This window comes from Physeter macrocephalus, chromosome 3, assembly GCF_002837175.3.
Source record: "Physeter macrocephalus isolate SW-GA chromosome 3, ASM283717v5, whole genome shotgun sequence".
Lineage (NCBI taxonomy): Eukaryota > Metazoa > Chordata > Mammalia > Artiodactyla > Physeteridae > Physeter > Physeter macrocephalus.
The window spans coordinates 11,220,963-11,244,951 of record NC_041216.1 but is presented as its reverse complement, the minus strand read 5'-3'; the positions used below and the strand labels follow the sequence as shown (position 1 = coordinate 11,244,951).

Below are 23,989 nucleotides of genomic sequence, written 5' to 3'. Positions count from 1 at the left end.
CACTGAGCAGGGAATCCATGACGATGAAAGTGGGACAACTAAGCTGTGGCACTCTGACAACCTGGTAACAAACAAAGACTGGAGTTTTTCCACCTGTTAACAAACTTCCTATAGTAATAACCAGTCTTTATTTTATTTTATTTTGATTCTTTTCTCTTTTTAAAAAAATTTATTTATTCATTTATTTTTGGCTGACTGGGTCTTTGTTGTTGCACGGGGGCTTTTCCTAGTTGCGGGGATGGGGGGGCTACTCTTCGTTGCGGTATGCGGGTTTCTCATTGCAGTGGCTTCTTTTGTTGTGGAGCACAGGCTCCAGGCACACGGGCTTCAGTAGTTGTGGCTCGCGGGCTCTAGAGCTCAGGCTCAGTAGTTGTGGCGCGTGGGCTTAGTTGCTCCACGGCATGTGGGATCTTCCCAGACCAGGGCTCGAACCCGTGTCTCCTGCATTGGCAGGCGGATTCTTAACCACTGTGCCACCAGGGGAGCCCAATAATAACCAGTCTTAAGAAAAGTTCTCTAACTTGCCAAAGACCTCTCTGGGAGTTACCAAAAAAGTGCAGTCATCTTCAAATTATAAATGAGCTGATATCAAATCAACTACACTATATTAGAGAAGTTCACACACAATTCATCATGTTTTCACCATGAGAACCCTGTAAAGTACATATTACTAAAAATGATAGTAGTTAATCTAGAGCTTACTCTAGGCTAAGCAGACCTCTAAGTGCTTAACATGCTTTGACTCACAATCTGCCTCACAATCCTATGCAGTGGACACTATTACAGATGAGGAAATCAAGGCACAGACAAGTCAGCTGACTTGTTAAAAATCACAGACCTAGACTTGCTCCGATTCAAACCCAAGCAATCTGATTCCTGTGTGTGGCAAAACAGACCATGTCAGCAAACCACCTGTCAAATATTACCCTGCACACCTTCCTCCACCCATATATGTGAATATATGAAGATATTGAGTCTGAGAGGGGTTAAGTAATGTATTAAAACTACAGACAGTGACTGAATCAGAATTCTAGCCTGGTCTGTGGCTCCAAAATGATCCTCCCACCAGGCCAGACTGACTGCAACGTCAGCTGGGGCAATACTCTCAGTTAATGAAAAGTGTCCAAACTCGGGAAAATACAGAAGACCAGGGACTTTCCTGGTGGCGCAGTGGTTAAGAATCTGCCTGCCAATGCAGAGGACATGGGCTTGAGCCCTGGTCTGGGAAGATCCCACATGCCGCGGAGCAAATAAGCCTGTGCGCCACAACTACTGAGCCTGAGCTCTAGAGCCCGCGAGCCACAACTACTGAGACTGAGCTCTAGAGCCTGCGAGCCACAACTACTGAGCCTGAGCTCTAGAGCCCGCGAGCCACAACTACTGAAGCCCACGCACCTAGAGCCCGTGCTCTGAAACGAGAAGCCACTGCAATGAGAAGCCCGCACACCGCAAAGAAGAGTAGCCCCCGCTCGCCACAATTAGAGAAAGCCCGTGTGCAGCAGTGAACACCCAACGCAGCCAAAAATAAATACACTTTAAAAAATAAATAAATAAAATAATTTTTTTAAAAAGAGGCCAGACAATGAGTAAGTGACTCTGTGTGTGTGTGTGTGTGTGTGTGTGTGTGTGCGTGTGTGTGTGTGCGTGTGCGCGCGCGCGCTGAGGTGCATTGGGATTTTGACTGGACCCCATCCCCAAACTTGCTGCCTCAGGTCTCAGGCATCCTTAAGCTGAATACCTGTACCACGGCTGGGCCCTGGTACTCGCTGCCCAATTTCCTTGCTATATACAATCTCTATATATTAGTTCCACTGTGCTGACTCCATATTTATGGTAGAAGACTACAAGCCAGTTCATAATGGTGACATTTGTGAACGCAATGTCTTAAATCCCTGAGATGTTAAACATGTCAAAGCAACTAAACGATTTTCTAATTAAAGAAATTCAAGACTACAACGCCAGGGACTAAACAAGCAAAACACAAGAGACTCAGAAAAGTTTCCTGAAGCAATTAATCAAATGTCAGAAAAGAATAATTTATTACGGAAACATAATTATGGGAATGATAAATAGAGAAGGACGCCTATATAAAGATAAACAGAAGGGACACTTCTAATAATCAAAATGAAGGGGAAGGGGCTTCCCTGAATATTTTCTTGAGCCCAAAGAGGTAAGAACTCCACTGGAGATGAGTTTATTTCAGCTAAAATACACTTACATCTGGAAAAGAGTAAATTATCCATAGCCAGAACAGTAGTTTAGACCCAGAACAAGAATCACAGAGAAACCAGACCAGGAAAAGATATGCAGGAATAGCAGGTAGAAAGAACAATTGCCAGGGGGAAAGGAAAGGGGGGTAAAAAAACTACTACAATGTAGCCATTGGATCAGAAAACCAAAAAAAAAAGTAATATCTGAAAAGCTGGAGACAAAATCAACAATTTATCATAATCCTGGGAGAGGGCAAAGATGGGGAAAATACCTGGGAAACCATAATTTCCTGCTTGCTTTCAGTAAGCGGGCATTATGGTCAAGAGAGGAAAAAAAGTTCCATATTCAAATCAAACGAGAAAATTAAAGAGGAAAGATTCAGCCATCAAATTTTCATCCCTGAACATCCCAGGGAAAATTAAAACTGACAATGATCTGAACATTAAAAGAAAACAAACTAGTAGCTTCACCCCTGCTTCTAATTACTCACACACAGCACCCCTATTACTGCTGTATCTCCAGTACTGGCACTAAATGAATGAACTCCCAACCTGCCGTGTGTCTCCAACATTCCCTCTGCCTTCACCAGCGTCTCGACATGCCTATCTGAGTCTCACGGCTTAAGGACTTTGGACTCCCCAGCCTTCAACTGCCTTTGCTGACACCAGCGCAGTGTTCTGTTGTGTTTTCTTTTGAACTGGAAGTGGTGGGTGCCTCGTCTGGCTCAGAACTTGAGTCCATAACAAAGATTCTCATTACTGAACTTTGTTCTCAGAGAGGGCAAGTGGCTCATCATTGCCAGACCCCACGGCCATCCCCTCCATCGAGAAGGGCTGAGTGAGTTCACAGCCCAAAGGCGGAGGGTTCAGATCAGCAGCACCTGAAGGCCCACGGCACTGCCCAGCGCAGACACAGTGCGGCACACCTGCCTGTGGACTGGTCAGGCTTCCCGGGCCCCGTGGTCGGTGTGGGGCCCGTCGGACCTGCTCCATGACTGCTCTGAGGCCATCGGCCTCTTCACGTGCTTTCTGTGCCAGCTCCCACTCACAGCACCCAACAGTTCAGATTTCTGTCCCTTTTTCCCTAACTCCTCTGTAGCCCACACTTCTCCTCCTGCAAAGCCTCCCCTCAAAGCCTCGGGCACGTGCTCTCACGTCTCACCACTGCTTCCCGTCACCCTTCCCCACGCGTGCTCCGTGGGCAGGGCTCAGTCTCGGCCATCTCTGTGGTGACGTGTGGCACACAGTGGGCACCAGGTCAACGCTCCAGGCCAGGTGCCTGCCGTGGGCAGGCGAACTCATTCAGTAAACAGTGGTAGAATGAATGAATAAGAGGGTGCAAGTGAAGAAAACTGGAAGGTGGGTTGGAAAGAAGTTTTGTCTGTTGAGGTGGTCAGTTCAGGTAGAAGAAAAGGACAACCTTACCTGCTTCAACTCTTGCCAAACAAAAAAACCCACCTCTAAAATCACACCTACTAAAGACTAAGGTCTGGTCAAAGGGAAGAGTGTTTGAAACCACTGGTTTTAACACAAGACACTTGATCCACTATAAACTTACAAAATTAATTGCACGGTTCATGCCTGCCATGCACAGAAGGTAGCCACAAGCACCAAAGAAAAACTGTGAAAGAAAACTAAAGACTGACAAACTTACAAGGTTCACTACATGTACCATGAAGAAACATCAAACACCAAGAGAAAAGTTAAAGGGGAAACTTACAATTACCTGCTGGTCTGAGGGAATAAACTCAAGAGCTTTCTGGATAACACGGCAGCCATACATCTGCAGTGCCAGTGACAGGACATGGCCTCGAATCCGTTCAGCCAAAGCCAGCTTCTGTTCAAGGCTGCCAAACTAGACATAATGTGTGGGTGAACACCATTACTTAGGTAGAAAGAAAGAAACCAGAGAAAGCAAAGCATTCATTATTCTGTATCAACCATTGGCATACCTCTTTTAGCCCTGTATTCTATGATAAACTAAACCTTTTGTTTAAAATGCCTTTGTTTCTTCAAACCAGTGGTCATCAGCCTCTGATTATGAGGAACTCTTTTTAATGTTAAAAAACTTCTCAGGTATCCAACTGGAGTAGTTTCACTACTAGTATCTGCTAAACAAATAGGCAATTCCTCAAAGCTGCCCTTAACTCATCAATACTATTAAATATACCTATATGTCCAAGAGGATTTACATTTATTCTTGAAACAATAGTACATGTGGAAGACATTGTTTATTAAGGCTTTAGACAATGTCTGGGGAAGACTCAAGAACTTCTTGCAACAAATCTACATCACTTCAGTTGTCTGAACGCCATAAGCTGAAAACGAGTTCTTCTTTCATCTCTATGAAGTTTAAGCCAAAGCACACATGCACACTGCTCTGAATACACTGTTCTATATTACTATAAGAATTGATAATGTCTATTTATACAAGTCAACAGAATAGGGGGAAAGTTAGTAAAATCAAGGGGTATGACAGCACAGTGTTAAAACTCTTCCTAGAATGTTTCTCCATCCCTGGCTTTTTATTTTCATTTGAATAGCATGTGAGACTGGAAGAGACTTTATGAATAAGGCTGCCCAGCCCACTCATTTTCCATACAAGGGAACTGAAGTCCAGGGACATTCTCTAAGTCAGAGAAGTTCTCTAGCTTGTCCCAAAATCATACTGCTATAACCCACCGTTCATTCAGCCACCCCTAGCTGCATTAACCTCTGGAGCTGGAGATCTCTCTATTTTTATATCTGTGACAAAATGGCAGTAAAACAGCATTTGAAAGTGAAAATTACAAGAGTCGTGTTTAGGTTGATTTCTTAATCCGTAGCTGGAGAATTCAGAGTCAAAGAACTTAGGTCTTTATGAGAAAAGCTGGGAAGATAGAGGCTGTGAGTGAGCCATTTTTTTAATCTTCACACAAACCAAACAAAATAAGATGTAAGAAGTTTACAAATTTTTGTTGGGGGGCAGGTAATGTGCAGAGTTGCAGCATTTTCCCCCTGTACCAGATGTTTCATCTCAATGTTTCACTCCTTTCTGGATTTATAATGGGGTTGTTGATACCAGTACACCACAGCTACAATGGTTATTTAGCAAAAAATCCCTGCCTTTCTGACATTTTAGTTTAGAAGAGGAAACAGACATTAATCCAACAATCTCGTTAATCCTTTCCCAGGAAAATGATAACAAGAGTGGACATTATCCACATTAATGAAGGAACAATAAGGAACCAAGGCTGAAGGAACACCCAAGAAGCAGCATTTAACAACCCTCACGACTGTGGTTTATGATGAAAAACACCAGAGTTGGTATTCAAAGATAATTCTCTAGGAATCCATTTTAAAAAATCATTTTCAGAACTTTACTGTGGTCCTGCTAAAATTATCTTACAAGGATTTTTCCTCCAAAAATGACACTTTTAGTGAAACTATTTTAGCAATCAGAAATATTGTGCAGGATCCGAAATGGGGAGAATGGTCCTACAAACACATTTCTAAAATACACTAGCATCATCTGCTTGGGTATTTAAATGATACACTACTGCTAATGAATTGGAGAAACATTTAAATGTGCTTCAAAAAGACCACTCACGCTTCATTTTGAGGACTGGAATGAAATTGCAATTCTAAAAACAGCTAATGAAAATCAAAATGCTATGGAGACTGTCTAAAGTCAAAGGATAGAAAGAACAAAGGCTTACTTCAAAGAACTTCTGAATGACGTAATTTCCAAATACATCCACCATAAGCTGGTAAGCGGCCTGGAGGATTTCATTGAAGACAAGCTGGCGCTCAGCTGGTGTGGCACGCTCAAGTTTCAGCTGAATGAATCTGAAGTACATAGTAAAAAGGGCAATCACAGCATTTTAGGAAGACTTGGAAAGTATATAAAGATTAGCTCAATTTATATAATGTGTCAGTTCTGAAACTAAATGTATGTGTGTGCATGTGCATATACACACACGCACAATAGTGTTATTTAAATCACTTGAGCTCACTTCAAATTGAAGAATTACTGAAAAGGAAAAAAAGTTATATTGTGAAGTATCCCCTAATTTAACTGAGCTTTTAGAAGTATATTTAAATTTTAGTATACTTCATTACAATAGGACATGCATTTATGTGTGGGATTGAGGGGGAGCTGAAAAGGGGGGGCAGGAAAAGAGAGAAGAGGGTGAAAGCAGGCACAACACAGGGAGAACTCTACTGGACTTTTTTCTTTTAGGAACCAGTCCAGCATCAATAAATTCAAAGCCTAAGGTCCTTATTATAGTCTTTAACTCACATTCATATGAAGCAGTACATATTTATTAATGATGTGGAACACTTGTCATCTATGTGCAGTGTCTTTCTAAAGTAGTAGCTATTCAGTTTGCCTTTTTTAGCTCAGGTGACTATATCAGAAAAACCATGTTCTTCTCCCAACCTGGCCTTTAGGATCTAAATATGAGAAATCCTTGCCCAGTAGCAAGCTGGCAGAACTTAAAGAGGAGGTAGGTTCTTTGGGAGTTCTTTTGGTGGAACTGTCAGAGAGAAAGAAAGAGAAAGGGAGAGAGAAAGATGGATGATGTCACCATAAATCTGCTTTTTCCTGAGGACCAGGGTCGCTTTCTGTGAAGTCCATTGGAACAGAGAAGGGGTAACCAAAGCTATATTCTGTGTTTTATAATAGCATCTTCGAACCTCTGTGCAGACTCTCACTTCTACAGAATGGAACAACAAAGAAAAGCGGTGGCACCACCTTACTCCTGAGCCCAGAGATCCAAATTTGCATCTGAATACTGTCTCTTTGAGAGTGAGATTCTTAATAGCGATTAAAGTGGCAAAAGTGTACACATGTCTTTGTGTTAGTGTTTCTGCATTTCTTAAACTGCAGACATTCTGGGAGGTTCTCATGAACAAAGGAACACCAGACTAATCTTTCAGAAAGGTAAAAAGGTTTGTTTCAGCATGTGATCCAGATTACTAAATGGCTATTCTCAATCACTTGTATATCTGGTGACTCTCATAGCCACATCCCTCTGAAATAAGTAACAGGAAGCATACTAAAAAGCAAACTTTGTTTCAATCATTACATGGCAATTTACTCAATGTATACCTTATCTGAAGCATGGAATTTAAGGCATGAAGATTTCCGTTACCTTAAGTGGCAAAGCCAAGTCCTCACCTGGACCCATGCTGGTCTTGGGAAAACTCCATTATATGCCCAGCAATCTCCCGCAGTTGTAAATTGGGATACCGGTTATTTCGAAAATCTTCCAAAAGCCTGCTCCTGCCAGAGGGCATGACATCAGACATTCCATATCGCAAACGGGATGAGGAAAAAAGGGTGCTGCTGGGGCTGAAGAGGCTGGAGGCGCTGCTCGCGCTGCGGTACTTGGCTTCAGCGCCTGGAGCAGCAGAGATGTATCTTCCACTGCCATTTGTGAGTCCTCCTGTTGGTTACAGAACAGGAGAACTCAAGACTCATTCTTAACGAACTCTGTTCAAGAGAGGAAAAAGCATCCTATACATGAAATCCTGCATCACCTCTGATTTCTTTTCAATTCTGCTGCTTTCGTGTTAAGATTCAATTCTATTAGTGCCACAACTTTCATAAAGACAAACTCACCAAGCTGGAAGAAAACTTTTGCACAAAAATTGAGAGGGGAATGCTATTAACTAACCATTGATAGGAGACTGCTATCAATAATGGAGCAATGGTTAGTGTAGCCCTTAGTAAATAAAATGACCAGGAAAGGTCCTTCTGTGTGAACCAGCACCTGAGCACCAGGATCAGAAAAGACAAAATGCACAGGGACTTCAATGGTTTTCCACTCTGACCTCTGTGGAGATTTCCTGCCATCAGTGGATAATCCCCACTCCCATCTGAAACCCTCCCTTAAAAAAAAAAAAAATCTGTTCGTTTTTTAGGGTACCCAGATTAGTTTGTTCTATATAATGGACCTCCCAAAAAAGCTCTGAAGGCATGGTTTTGCCGTTAAATAGAAGTCTGAAAATCACTAAGGCAACCAAGGCCAGGGATTAGACATAAGGGATAGAAAAAAAGGACGTGTGCTTTGAAATGGAAGGTTTCCCAGTTCTTCACCAGGAATGGGCAGCATCTAACTCCTTCTACTGGAACAGAGCCTCAAGTGACTGCAGTAGCAACAACTTTCAGGCTACCGATATTGCCGTTTTGACTGCTGACAAGGGAATAATCATTGTGAATCCGAGACACATAAAACAGAGGTAAGACTGAAATGCCTATCAAAAGATAAAACAGAATTTAAAAATTATGAGTATATAGTTTCAATTTTTTTTTTTTACAATAGAGGGTTTCTTTTTAAACTTTAGATTGTACTATAAAAAGGATGTGAAGCCCTCTTTCTGTTTCTTCCCCCATTCCTACATTGCAAAGTAGATAAGAAATACCAGTTAAACCACAAAGAGTGTAGGTAAATAACAATTCAGGAGCCATGAGAAAAGTCACCCAACATGAACTGCCTGTTAACTTCTACAGAGTTTTAATGAACATCTGGTCTGGAGTTTAATGGTAGCTACAAAAAGATACTCAGCTTGGATTCCTCCACAGAATTCCAGGGCCCAGTTTCAAAGGTCTCGGTCTCAATGAAAACAGTGGAACCGAAAGGAAATGGCTCAACGTTAAATTTTGTTTAAATAGATAAATAAAAATAAAAACTACTTGCTGAGCATTTGATTTGTCCTAGGCCAGGCTCCATGCTAGAAGTATTTCATATCCACTTTCTATCAAATTCTCACTGGCATTATGGAAAGGGAGTTTTTAATTCCCATTTATGTAACAGAAAATTAAGGCCCGAAGAGGTGAAATGCTTGTCCAAAGATACAAAACCCAAAATTATCATGGCCAGAATCTGTCACTGCCCTTGCAACTACACGAGACTCATTTTCAGACTCAGTTATATAATTTTCTTGTTCTAAAGCAGCGGTCCCCAACCTTTTTGGTACCAGGGACAGGTTTCGTGGAAGACAATTTTTCCACGGACGGGGCCAGGGTGGGGGGGGATGGGGGGGCGGGCAGGATGGTTCAGGCCGTAATGCAAGTGATGGGGAGGGATGGGGAGCGGCAGATGAAGCTTCACTCTTCACTCGCTTTGCCCACCGCTCACCTCCTGCGGTGCAGCCCAGTTCCTAATAGGCTGCCGACCCTGTTCTAAAGGACATTGTTTTTCTTGTCAAAATTCCGTATTTGTTTATCCAAAGGAAAACATTTCTTTAAGGAAAGGAGAGAGGAGGTTTATAAGAAAAGAGAATAGTAGCCATATGGCTGCTCTTTATTTCATTTCAAAAACAATTCTTTCTACCTTGGCTTGAGATAGGGGACAAACAGGCAAAGAGGTGGTAATCAGGTAAGTCAGCAGGTACTGGGAGAGTGTGATAATAGCAAGTGGTTAAGAAGAAGGAACAGCATGAACATACAAAGCTTTGAAAACAATTTAAAGGTTAAGAACCTGGTCACTAACAAAGGCACCTAGGGAAAAGTAACATATCAACAGAGAAACAAACTCTTAAAAGGCCTGACAAACATCCAAATTAACATGCAAGGTAGGAGACAACAGCATCCTACCTATGGAATGTGTCTCTCTCTAAATAAACTCTCTTTCACTTTAAAAAAATAAACATGGAAGGTGGCCAGGTCCATGATGACAAGACTGAATGACAGGAACCAACCCTGAGCACTGCCCTACCCCTATACTTCCAGTTATACGAGCCAACAAATGCACTTATTGTTTAAGCCACTATTAGTTGGATTTTCTGTTACTGTGGCCAAAAGCATACTGACTAATCCATAACATAAAGGGCTGGAGTGACTACTGGGTAGATTTATACACCTGCCCTGAAGTTTTGATTTTTGGCTTTGGTGTCCTTGGATGCCAGACAGGATACACAGACACACGTATACACACACGGCTTTTATTATTGAGAAAGGAAGTATACAAATCTGAAAAAGAAAATAAATTTCTCCAGGTACTATATTATAAATGGCAAACTAACAGTCAACAGGAATATTTTGCTCAGGCCAAATAATTTTCTTTAAACATTAAACCAATGGTTAAAGTAAATTTTTGCTTAAAAATGTGGTTTTCTGGTTGTTTTTCGAAAGGTACCTGGCAAATAGTAGACCATCATTATTTGTGGACTGCAGCTCCTTTATATGGGGAATATGCAGAAAGGTGTTTTCCAGTTCACTACAGTTTACACACTTACATGTGCTAATACCCAAATTACTATCCCCTGGACATGGGCCCTGAAAGTGTTTGAATTTTAACGCCATTTTAAAAGGAACATTTCATGTAGGCTCTTTAAGGGAGCCTCCTAGTGATTTCACAAAGTTTTTCTATAATATTTTGACAGTGGTGGATTTCATAGAGCTCTGTCCTATGACAACATTTTCACAGAAATCAAAGGCTTAAATGTGTTGTATATGTGCAGGTTTCCCGCTCCACATGTAAGGAGCGTGGAAGTCACCATTCCACCCTAACAACAAGCAAAAAGCTGAAAAATCAACAATTCTTCTTAGATCCACAAGAGAGAGGAAGACAGAGCAAACCACTGTCCCCAAGACTAGAGAGACAGACATACAGGTCATCACAGCTAACCAGACCAGAGACTCAAGTGGACACCACTGCTTGAACCAGTACCAGACTAGGAAAACCTGAACTGTGACTGACAAATTAAGAGGCTCAGTGTGGATGACCCTGAAGTACACAACTCCAGCCTCTACTCAAACTATCCTGTTCCACTAAAGGGAGGAGGAAAAAAACTAAGAAACACTTGTGAAGCTGACAGTCCAGAGGCACAGGCTCACTAGAGGACTGAGACCTAATCATAGGTCTATAGAACATTTCCCCTCCCCCCACACCTCACCACCACATTCCAAAAACCTATTTACAGCAGTTCCTTTCGCTCGATGTACCAGGCATGGCTATCAAAGATAAACTGCAAGGCATATCAAAAGGCAAAAAATAAAATTTGAAGAGTAAGAACACACATCAGGAACATACATGGCAGGGATGTTGAAATTATCAGACTGGGAATTTAAAACAATTATGATTAATATGCTAAGGACTCTAAAGGATAAAGTAGACAGCATGCAAGAACAGACAGGCAATGTAAGCAGAGAGATGGAAATCCTAAGAAAGAACCAAACAGAAATATTAGAGACAAAAACCACTATAACCAAAACGAATAATGCCTCTGACGGGCTTATTAACAAACTGGACACAGATGAGGAAAGAATCTCTAAGCTAGAGGATCTATCAATAGATTCCTCAAAAACCAAAAAGGAAAGAGAACAAAGACTGGGGAAAAACAAAATCCAAGGACTGTGGGGCAACTACTATAAAGGTGTAACATACACATAACTGGAATACCAGAAGGAGAAGGAGGAGAGAAAGGAACAGAGGGAATATCTGAAACAATAATGACTAAGGATTTCTCTAATGCCAGACACCAAACAGCAGATCCAGAAAGTGCAGGGAACACCAAGCAAGATAAAGACCAAAAAAACTACTCCTCCAACTATCATTTTCAAATTATAGAAAATCAAAGATAAAGAAAAAATACTGAAAGAAGCCACAGGGGGGAAAACCCCCCACCTACAGAGGAGCAAAGATAAGAATTACATCCGACTTCTCCTCAAAAAGTATGCAAGCAAGAAGAGAAGACTGTAAGTCTTGAGAGGAAAAAACCCACCAACCTAGAAATTCTGTATCCTGCAAAATTATCCTTCACAAGTGAAGGAGAAATAAAGACTTTCTCAGGCAAACAAAAATTGATGAAATTTGCTGCCAGTAGATGTGACTTGCACGAAATGTCAAAAGAAGTTCTTCAGAGAGAAGTATAAATAATACAGGCCAGAAACTGATCTATATAATGAAAGGAAGAGCATCAAAAAAGGAATAAGTAAAATAAAAACTTTTATTTACCTTATTCTTCATTGATCTGACAACAGTTTGTTCAAATAATAGCAACAATGTATTCAATTATGTATGCTTATGTTTATATCATATACATATATATACACACATGCTTTATATAGCTGAAATGAATGACAGCAATGACACAAAGGATGGGAGGAAAAGGTTAAGATTATTTTGTTATTTTAAGGTCCTCACACTACATGTGAAGTCGTACAGTCTTATCTGAAAAGTGGACCTGGATTAACTGTAAATGTATAATGATCCTAGGGCAACACTAAAAAAAATTAAAAAAAAAAAAGGAAGTAGTGTAACTGATAGGTTAAGAAAGGAAATAAAATGGAATCATATAAAATGCTCAATTAAAACCACAAAAGGCAGAAAAAGAGCAGAAGACAGAAACAAAGAAAAAAAAAAAAAAGAAAACAACAGATATGGTAAATATTAACCCAACTATATCAACAATCACTTTGAATGTCAATGGTCTAAATGAACCAATTAAAGAGACTGTCAGAGTGGATCAAAAAATGTAGTCCAGGGACTTCCCTGGTGGCGCAGTGGTTAAGAATCCACCTGCCAATGCAGGGGACATGGGTTCGAGCCCTGGTCTGGGAAGATCCCACATGCCGCATAGCAACTAAGCCTGTGAGCCGCAGCTACTGAGCCTGCGCTCTAGAGCCCGCGAGCCATGACTACTGAGCCCTTGTGTCACAACTACTGAAGCCCGCGTGCCTAGAGCCTGTGCTCTGCAACAAGAGAAGCCACCACAATGAAAAGCCCACACACCACAAGGAAGAGTAGCCCCCGCTCGCCACAACTAGAGAAAGCCCATGCACAGCAACTAACACCCAACGCAGCCAAAAATAAATAAATAAAATAAATAAATTTATTTAAAAAAATGTAATCCAACTATATGCTGTCTACAAGAAACACTTTAAAAATAAAGACACATACAGATTAAAAGTAAATGGACGGACAAAAGTATACCATGCTAAATTAAGATGTGCTTCAGTTACTTTATACAAAGGGTTTTCTAGTATTTCTAGCCATCCAGTATTCCATCCTCTTGCTATGTGGAATGTTTTCATTCATCTTGTTTTGCTTTCTGTACTCAGAGATTTAGTAGATGCCTAATGGGCAAAGCCCTGCCTTCTTTGCCTTTTAAAGAAAAATTCCAAAGGTCCCCAACATCTGGCTCTGTATTTATTACAGGCGGAGGCAATGCTGCTCACCAAAATGTTTATCAAATAAGTTCTCCCTAATCCACTCCCTAATATCACAGCCAGGTAGCCCTAAATAAAAATAAGCCTAAGAGTAACTGTCTTTAGTGCGTAATACTGAATCCTAACTAAGTTAATTTTCTCTTCGTTAGTTTTACAGATGACAAGTCACCTTCAGAGAACCAGGTGTCACAAAACACTACATTTACATTTAGAACAGAGAAGTGCCTAAAGGGGCACACATGACTAGTAAACAACTGGAAATTAATACGGGTTACTGAACAATAAATTAGAAACAGCTACTGCAATTCAGGCAGGCACAGAGAAAACCATTTTGTTTGATCCTTGCTTTTCTTAAAGGACTAAGGGCACATACAACCTTGAATTTAAAGGACAGGAAGAATTTATTTTAAGAAGATAGGAATTCTACCATGATGATAAAACTAAATGCTTGCAAGCAACAAACAATCCAAAACAAAACTAGAATTCCATTCAAGAAAAATAAAATATACACTAACTAGTTTAACAAAAGACATTTAAGACCTACACACTAAAAATTTCAAAACTTTGCTGGGGAAAATGGTGCATGCAAAAAGATGAACCATCACCTCATGCAATACACAAAATTAATTCAAAATAGATCAAAGACTTTAAGAGCTAAAACAATAAAATTTTTAGAACAAAACATAGGAGAAAATCTTTAAGACCTTGAGTTGGGCAAAGATTTCTATACCAGAAAGCACGATAAACTGGACCTCATCAAAATTAAAACTACTGCACTTCAAAAACAACCATTTAAAAATAAAAATAAATAAATAAAAATAAAAAGATGGGACTTCCCTGGCGGTCCAGTGGTTAAGACTCCACACTGTCACTGCAGGGGGTGCGGGTTCGATCCCTGGTTCAGGAAATAAGATCCCGCAGGCCATGCAGAACGGCCAAAAAAAAACCAAACAAAAACAAACAAACAGAAAACCAAACCAAACAAAATAAAAGGGTAGCATAAAAATAAAAAGACAAGCCAAATACCAGAAGAAAACATGTATATGCAAAACACGTATCTGATAAAGGAGTCATATCCAGAATATATAAACAACTCTTACAACTCTATAATAATAATGACAAACAACACACATCCAAAAATGGGCAAAAAATATGAGCAGACATTTCACCAAAGATAAACAAATGGTAATAAGCACATAAAAAGATGCTATACATTAGTCATTAGGGAAATGCAAATTAAAACCACAATGACATAACCATTTCATGCCTCCTAGAATCGCTATATTATATAAGAAAAATAAGAACAAATGTTGGCGAGGATGTAAAGAAATTGGAATCCCTTGTACATTGCTGGTGGGAATGTAAATGATGCACCAAACTGGAAAACAGTTTGAGTTTCTCCAAAAGTTTAACATAAAACGTACATACAATTCAGCAATTCTGCGCCTAGAGAAATGAAAAACTGTGTCCACAGAAAAACTTGCATGCAAATGTTCATAGCAGCATTATTTCTAATAGCCAAAAACTGTAACCAACAAACATCCTTCAGCTGTGAGTAGTTAGACAAAACGTGGTATATATCCATAAAATGGAAGACAATTCAGCAATAAAACAGAACAAACTGCTGACACATACTACATCATGGATGAAATCTCAAAAACATTTGAAGATAAAGAAGGCAAACAAAAGAGGTCACATACTATATGGCTGCATTTATATGAAATGTCCAGAAAAGGCAAATTTAAAAGCAGAAAGTAGGGAATTCCCTGGCGGTCCAGTGGTTAGAACTCCACGATGCCATTGCAGGGGGCACAGGTTCGATCCTGGGTCGGGGAACTGCAAGCCGCACGCAAGCACGCCCGCTCCCCACTCCAAAAAAAAAAAAAAAAAAAAAAAACAGAAAATAGATCAGTGGTTGACTGGGACTAAGGGTGTGAATGGGGATTAACTGTAAATGGTCAAGAGGAATCTTACAGAGGGGATGAAAATATTACCAAACTGACTTATGCTAATAGTTGCATAATACAGAAAGTTACTAAAAATCATTGAATTGTACACTTGAGATGGGTGAATTTCATGATATGTAAGATACAACTCAATAAAGTTGTTTTTTAAAAACAGAAGTTTGGGGACTTCCCTGGTAGTGCAGTGGTTAAGAATCTGCCTGTCAATGCAGGGGACACAGGTTCGAGCCCTGGTCTGGGAAGATCCCTCATGCCGCGGAGCAACTAAGCCCGTGAGCCACAACTACTGAGCCTGCTCTCTAGAGCCCACGAGCCACAGCGAGAAGCCCGTGCACCACAACGAAGAGTAGCCCCCGCTCGCTGCAACTAGAGAAAGGCCGTGTGCTGCAACAAAGAGCCAACACAGCCAAAAATAAATAAATTAATTTTTAAAAAGAAATAGAAGTTTGATCTTTAAACAAGTAATGAAAAAAGCATTGAAGAGTATACAGTAGGCACTCAACAAGTGATTGTTGAATAAATAGTGAGAAAAATAACTATGCAGGCACTGATGTTTTTTAGAGTACCCTAACACATGTCTGTCTACTGGGAGGAAGTGTGAAAATGATATCACGGAGAAAAGATCCACACTGGGATAACAGAGATATAGGCTGGAGTGTGCACGCAAACACTTACTAGCTATGGGGTATCATGAAAGTCATTAAACCATGCTGAGTTTAAGTTTCCCTGTGTAGAGCAGAGTTACCTGAGTATTTAACATAATGAATGAACACAATGAATGAATGCTTACTTAGTATGGTTGTTAGTGATCCAAGAACTGATAGCCAGTGGCAGCAGTGTAGTATTAATAGTAGAAGCTATATTAGGAATGGCCCAATATATATTTGGTAAAGAAATGTTACATTCCTTGGTGACAAATGGTAAATAGACTTATTGAGGTGATCACTTTGTAATGGTTAAGACTAAAGCATACACGAACCCTTTTCTCAAGGAAACAGACTGAGCTGAGGCAAAGCACTACCAATCACGACACAGTTTCTCAGGAATGGCATGTATGATTAACGTGGTACATGCAGCAATGGAAGTCCAATGGAAATACATACATCTAAAGTGCTTAAACAAAGTAAAAATATTTTTAAGGGAAGGTATGTTAAAAATAAAACCAGGCAGACAGCAAGAGTCTTTAAAATAAGAAATAACTCGCACCAATAGTTAGTTCCTTCTCCACAGGGGAAACGTAAATTAAGGAGAAGGAAGTATTTTATTAAATTGTTGATATATTGGAAAGAGGAAAGGCACCATGCATGCAAGTAATGTTTCCAGCTCCATTTTCAAACACCAAGAGCCATAGCATTTGGTTCAGAGGTTGATACAGTCCACAGGACAAATCTGGCCTGCCACCTATTTTTGTAAATAAAGTTTTATTGAAAGATAGCTGCACATTCTTTTACATTTTGCCTGTGGCTGCTTTCACACTTCTACAGCAGAGCTGAACACTGACTACATAGACCATCTGACCTGCAAGCCTAAAATATCTACTATCTGGCTCTTTACAAAAAACTCTGTGCAGATTTAATTTGTTTACTACTCAGTATATGTTGACACAGTTCAACTGTTTAAACCAAGGAATTAAAGGGTAAGATTTCTGGATCTGATAATGCACTGGTTTAAAAGCTATCCTGGGCACATTACGTGACAGGATATACACTGACATTGCATGCTTTGGAGTCAAAAAGGTTTTGACTCTAAATCCATTCAGATATGAGAAGACCTAGCAAGATATTTAACTCAAGTTTCCTCACTTCTGTATCATAGACATAATACCATATCTTCCAGAGTGATATGTACAGCACCCAAAACCGTTAATAGTAGCCACTAATAGCTATTCCATAAATGTTAGTACCTTCCATCTACATACTAGACTGGGACTTTCATCTCTCCCTTATAAGTCTGCATTAACCCTCATTCTTTAAAGCCAGGCATCCTGTCACAAGGAAACACTGTTGTGCAATATACCCTATTCCTTATCTATCCAATATGGACTTACCAATCTGGAACGTCCCTACAACTTTTCTTAAGTAATGTCCATATACAACATGAGACAGTGAGCTTTACAACTACAGTTCTTATCATGTGAAATCTCAGGATACACACATACACTCTCTCTCTCTCACATGTCTATGTACATACATACATACCTAGTTCTGCCTTAAAACTCATCTCTCAAACTCAGAGATAGCACTCTTAGTTCTAGAATAATAACTATATTATCCTGTCCCCTTCAAGACTTTTTTTGATTTTTATAATCATTTCCCAGTCTTTGTCTTTCCAAATAAAAGTACACTATTCATTTTTAGTCAGTCCTCATTTCTGAGTCCAGAAAGCCACTTTTAATCTTGCCAGTTAAAAACAAAAAAAAAAAGGTCCATGTAAACTATGGACTTGGGATGATAATGATGTATCAATGTAGGTTCATCAATTGTAACCAAGGTACCACTCTAGTGGGGGATGTTGATAATGGGAGAAGCTATGCATGTGTGGGTCGGAGGGTGTAAGGGAAATCTCTGTACTCTCCCCTCAATTTTGCTATGAGCCTAAAACTGCTCTAAAAAATAAAGTTTTAATTTAAAAATAATAATAATAATAAATAGAAGATTTTAAAAATCAGAATCTTCCAGCAAAGTGGCCATACATGGTATTTCCCAGGACAGTACTGATTCAGGCCTGTCATCACAGAGTAATTATTAACAGCAACCCGATTAACTCTCAAAACCATCCTGGGTTGCATGATAAATTATATGGTCACTGTACTTCTATGCCTCAACTTTCCCCATCTAAGAAATAAATCAGTACTTCAAAATCCAAACTCGATAAATAACTAGAGGAAGGGAGTGTGTACCATCTTCCATCTCTTGAAAGATTTAAACATTTGCCACCCAAATTGTTAATACAAGTTTCTTTTCATTCTTGTAGCTGCCTGCTTAGTATCCTCTTTTCCCTCCTCATTTTCCAGGATCTAAATGGTAACATTTTTTTAAACCCCACACATATAACAAGCTAAACATATAACTGGGAAATATACATCTATACTCATTAGCATACTATGTAGTTTAAGAATGTATATACAAATTTTTTTTAAGAATCTGACAAAATTTTTAAAACAAAATGCTTTATGTGAGAAAGTAAGATATTAAACATATACATGGGGGAGGGGAGGGGAGTCTGAAAAACAAGGCTAAGTATTAATTGTGGTGATATTTCAGTGGTGATACGAGGTTAATACACTCTTTGTCTCTATTTTCCAGCTTTACTTAAAATGAATCTGTACTGTGTTTATATTGAAAGATTCTCACATGTAGCCAAAGATGTTCATACTAAAGCTGAAGTGAATATACAGGGGAGGCACCCAAACTTGAATAAATCCCAAACTGCTGTGCTATCTAGGTACAGCCTAAATAACATGAGGTACCTTCAGGAAGGCACAGAACACCCAGGACACGTCTTAGGATAAAGGGATTGTCCTTTGCTTATGCAAAGTATTTCTAATGTCATCAGTGGCAAGAGATTTCTAGAGTTCAAGGTGGTGTTAGAGTAATGGTTCTTACCCAGGTTTAAGCTTGAAGAGGATCCATGTGAAGAGAGGGAAGGAGGTGGTGTCTGTGAATGTCCTGGTCCCTGACTAGGGAGAGGCATGCCCACGGGTCCAGGAGAGGAGGAAAAGCTAAGGCCGTTATAAAAACTGTGTCCAATGGGGGTCAAGCTGCTCGATGTCCTCTTATAAAGGTCACTGCTGCCAGTCAGGGAGTCACGGCGGGAGCCACTGCCAGTGTTGGAGTTTGCAACTAAAATGGAATTAAAACAATGCAGATAAGAACAGGCCTGTTCTTCGAAGAACAAGCCCAGTGACCTGTTCCTAACACTTTGATCCAGACTCCTTACCACCGCAAATTTGTCAGCAGAGACAGCCTAACTGTTCATGTGGCAGTTCTAGGGGCAGGTAAAGTAATAAAGAGGACATGGCTCAGGTTAACATGAAACTCTTTTTCAAACCATCACACGTATGCTAAATTTTCCTTCCTTTTGTGTCTCATATTATGGGGGTGAGGGTGGGTTAAAATCCTCTGATGGCCACATAAGTTATGGGAAAGGTGAAAGAAAATGGGCTAGAAAGAATGCCTTTCATCAACCCAAAGGTTCTAGTAGAAAAATGGAGTAGAAAAAAGATTTGTGAATGGGGTACTGCCCCACTACCCAAGACTTACATATGAAAGCCTGGTTTCTCAAAGGGCTCAATCAAGAGTTATTGCTAGCCCCCAGCTCCAACTTAAGACACTTTCTCTCAAATAAACCCTTCTGTTTTGAGATCACATTGTTTTACAAACACTACAATTATCCCATTTGTTTACCTTACTACTTTCCTGCTTTTTTCTCCCATCAAAACATTTAAAATATCTCAGTTTAATTCCTTCCTCCCACTTTTCCATAATATCCACCTTAATTCTTCTCAAGAGACTGGAGAAAACTCATGACTCTTTAAGGCCTGCAGATTGTGTAGTACACTACCCTGTGATCTTTGGTAAGTCCTCCTCCCTTGGTTTTTAACATCCACATTTGTATAATTCCCTCCACATTCTTCCCAATGCCTGCAAATATCTCCCCAGATTTTCTAATCCTTGAAACAAACTGACTTTGAGAGTATAAATACGTAGCAACGTGAGTGTAAACCTGAAATAGGCCCCAAATGTGTGACTTGAATAGTCCATTATCTCAAACACATGTGGAACAGCTGGGTTCCCACGGGGCTCGGTCCAGATCTGCCTGTGGTATCTGTCCAGGGTTCCATGCATTGTCAGTGTTCCATAAAGATTGTAAAAATAATTAAAATTCAGTTTCAACAGCACATCAGTCTGATTTCTACCTGCTGTTCCAAACCCTCCAAGGGCTGATCCCAGAGTGGCGCCGAGAGAACTGCTACTTCCAAATCCCAAGGATGTGTTGGCAGGCTGGGCAGAGCCCTGGGAGAAGAGGGAGCTGCTCTGTGAATTGCTGCTCAGAGAGTTGTTGCCATAGAAAGAGCTGGATGCCAGGTTGTTACTGGGCTGCTGCTGGGGCTGGGGCTGAGGCTGCTGAGTTCCTAAAGGGCGAAATGGTCCATTTGTTGTTCCAGCAAGACCACCGGCTGCTCCATTTGCTGAAGCTGCAGCCGCTGCAACAGCTATGTAGAAGAAAGCAAACCATTTGGCTATGAAAGAGATTGGCCACATTTCCAAACTACATTGTTATTCTTTTGAAAACCTTTTAATGTTGCCATATTTTTTCAAAGCAGACACAAACCTTGTAAAGAACTATACAAATCTGTCTTTGATCCCTTCATCTGAAGCTTCTATTTTCTATTTCTACTTTCAATTCAAAGTCAAAATACCATTGAAGCCAAGTTCACTGTATCGACAGCTTTAAAGAGGCTATAGTTTAAAATAGAAATGGATATCAAAAAGTACTCATTTCAAATACAACTACTTCCTAAAATCTCAAGTTCTACAAATATCTACATTAAGGACATTTTTTTCCAGAACCAAATACTGAAGTCCCTCAAATTCCTAGGACACTTGAGGATGTTGCTCTCCCCTAGATGTCCCCACTGTTGTTTCCAAATTTATAATACATATGACTTAAAATAAAAACCTATTGCCGCACCCCCTCAAGCAAAAAACAAAAACAAATACTACATCATCTTAAAATAACGATATGAATTTCACGATATGAAGTGAAATTAGCCTTAGACTTCTGCCAACAGTGCCATTTCGTATGAGTAATCCAACTTCCTATGCTCACAGTAGAGCAGGTCCTTGCTGCTAACCAGCTGGTACATGCTGTCAACAGAATCAGAATCTATTGAGGTCACTTGCTGCTTCTGATTCTCTCTTTGAAAAATTACAGGGTAGAATTCCTACACTGAGAATGTAAAAGTATATTTCAACACAGTTTAAGAATATCGTCCATTGCCCCTTTTAGATCTGAGCGAGTCTACTAAGACGTAAGCTCACCTGCTTGTGCGGCTGAGGAGCTAATGATGACTGGGGCAGGAGCTACAAGTCGAACAGGAGCTCCAAGGCCGTTTCTCGCTCCTGCATTCACCACAAGGGCACCAGTTTGGTCATAGTAAGCAGCAGGAGCCAAGACTGGATAACCTGAGAATATTAAGTTAAGTACACATGAAACAGATAAGTACATATGAAACTAACAAATGTCTCCTGGGCACCAGCATATCTTATTGATAGATAGTTACAAACTCAGCATGGGGATCCTGGCTTCGCCACTTAAGGTACCTGTACAACCCTGAATCTCTGGGTATCCTCATGAGGATAATAATAATACCAGCCTCACAAAGTTCTTGTTAAGATTTAAAAATGAGTGTGAAAGACGTAACATGCTACCTGGCACAATAAGGGGTAGTGTTATTTATTATCCACCAAGTGTTAGGGAATTCGGTGGGACAAGGAATACCTGTGCTCTTAAAAGTGCTAATCACAGTTATCACCAGCAACCATACACTGACAATTTTTTTTATGTTTTCTTGACTATACAAGAGTAGGTACAAATGATTCCAACAATCAAAGAACTTTCATACCACACAATCTAAGCACAAATATCCTACAAGTTAGCAGGCAAAACCTAGACAGGCTTCAATTAACAGGGTCTTTCAATATTCTATGAGATGGAATCTTCAAATCCTATTGAGCCATAAGAGAAATTACAGGTGACTTCGTGATAAAACATAAATGCTTAGTAATTAACAACATGCATGATGCAAGTTCAAGTTACTCAGTGAATTCATAAATAGATCATTTGATTTAGGTATGTGCCATGGTCAATAAGAACCCATAAACTTATACTGAGGTCTCAGAAGGACCTGTTTCAAAGGAATAACCTCAAACTATATGCAATCCATGCAAAGAATAAGACCAGGAGACAGTGAGCTAAGAATAACATATATTCAGGATATATATCAATCACAGATAGACAACTACAAAGCACCTCTACTGTTGGTCAGAGAGAAATCCTAAAAATGTAAGGAGGACACTATCAAGGAATACTAGGAATGTCTTCCTAATAATACTATTCAAAGACATCAGCCTTGGAGTGATGCTGATGCAGTCTGGCCACTCTTTCCACTCTTAACACTGAGGGAGAAAACAGATCAACACCAAAGGAAAACAGCATACTCCAAGCTATGTGTGGAGGTTCACATATCTCCAACATTTAAGACGGAGACGGGCTCAGAACACTAGGCACTCTCATCAATGAACGATGGTCTAAGTGAGGGCAAGTGTATGTCATCCTCGCCAGTCACCAAATGATGACAAGCCTAAGCAAGCCAAAAGTACTGCCCATTCTCTTCTGAATCTCCCCCAATAAGCAGACTTTTTCACCCTCAAATGATGAGGAACAACAATGCAGCCTCACCTGGCATGCCTGCAGCCAGTCCTTGTCCAAAAGCAAGGGCAGAATTCACTGCTGCAGCTGCCACTAGTGGATCTGCTTGCTGTCCCTGCTGGTTCTGATTTGGGGTCAAAGGACGCTGGCTGGCTCCTCCACGGAGAACCTGGGAGACAGAAATAAATCAACTACTTTCTTTTCACTGGAAACATCTAAGACCCACCACATGCTTAAGTTGGATCAACTTTAAAACTGATGGTTGTAAACCATTTTTCTAATAATGGTTTTATGTGGCATGGCTGTTAGAACAAAAAAAATCCATTAACAGCATTTCATATAGTGAAATTTCATTCTACCATTCTTAGTTTAAACATATTACCTTTATAAGAAGCCAAAAGCATACAAAAGTGATCATTCATTCATTAATCAAATACTTAATGCCTAACATCTGGCAGGTAATGGGGATAAAGCAATGAACAAGACACACAAAGCTCCTGCCCAATTGGAGCTTTTATTCCAGCAAATGAGAGCTAGACAGTAACTCTACAATAATCAAAAAGTGGGTGAAAAAAAAGAGTATGATGGAGTGGAGGAGGGGTTTAGATATGATAAACAAGGGTAATTTACCCACATCATTAAGTTATAATATCTGTAACAAAACATACACATACACACACACACACACACACACACACACACAAACGCTAAACTTTCTTTATGGAATGTGTGAACATTTTCTCTACCTTATAACACTATTCCCATTTATCAGGGCCCAAATGGCCCAAAATGAAATCAACAGGTTTGATTTAGGAGGCTTCTGACTCAACCGTTTCCATTCTGCCTCTCATAAATACCACAAACGCACAGCAATCTAAATGGTTATGAGTACTAGTCAAGAACACTGACATTTCAGCACAGAATACTAGTTCTGTCACTGTGATAGAGGATCTACTTTTCTTTTTATTAATGAAACACAGGTAGTAAGATGCTGATAATCATTCTTATTCTGAATGCTCTGAAGAATCTATTCCAAAAGATCTATCTATGCCAGTAAGTAAAAATGCAAAACCCAATACCAAGGCTAAAATTACCAACGTTTATGCATTTTGCAATGTTTTCAAAGGCAAAGTTCTTAGCAGATCATTTTCAATATCACTCTGCTACTTATAAAAGTTACACATGTAATCAAGAACCCATGCACAGATTTTTCTTGGTAC

At 40.0% G+C, this 23,989-nt stretch overlaps 1 protein-coding gene and 2 non-coding genes across 19 annotated transcripts in view; all 3 read right to left on the bottom strand.

Annotated features, from left to right (window-relative positions):
• Positions 1–23,989, bottom strand: part of PUM1 (pumilio RNA binding family member 1) — a 128,130-nt gene that overhangs the window by 13,864 nt on the left and 90,277 nt on the right. For 9 of the 17 annotated variants that reach the window (XM_007128473.4, XM_028487001.2, XM_007128476.4 and 6 more), the window contains 7 exons: positions 22,800–22,938; positions 21,380–21,523; positions 20,254–20,550; positions 18,941–19,177; positions 7,375–7,642; positions 5,909–6,038; positions 3,931–4,065 (listed from right to left, as the gene is read on the bottom strand). In XM_007128473.4, coding sequence (XP_007128535.1) covers positions 3,931–4,065; positions 5,909–6,038; positions 7,375–7,642; positions 18,941–19,177; positions 20,254–20,550; positions 21,380–21,523; positions 22,800–22,938 — 1,350 coding nt within the window. The remainder of the gene's footprint in view (positions 1–3,930; positions 4,066–5,908; positions 6,039–7,374; positions 7,643–18,940; positions 19,178–20,253; positions 20,551–21,379; positions 21,524–22,799; positions 22,939–23,989) is intronic. The other 8 variants (XM_007128475.4, XM_007128477.4, XM_007128483.4 and 5 more) reach the window with 5 other exon arrangements.
• LOC112065357 (small nucleolar RNA SNORD103/SNORD85) lies at positions 2,930–3,014 on the bottom strand. The gene has a single exon (XR_002891984.1). It is a non-coding gene; the product is annotated as a small nucleolar RNA SNORD103/SNORD85 (small nucleolar RNA).
• On the bottom strand, positions 22,607–22,683 carry LOC112065359 (small nucleolar RNA SNORD103/SNORD85). Its single transcript, XR_002891986.1, has one exon. It is a non-coding gene; the product is annotated as a small nucleolar RNA SNORD103/SNORD85 (small nucleolar RNA).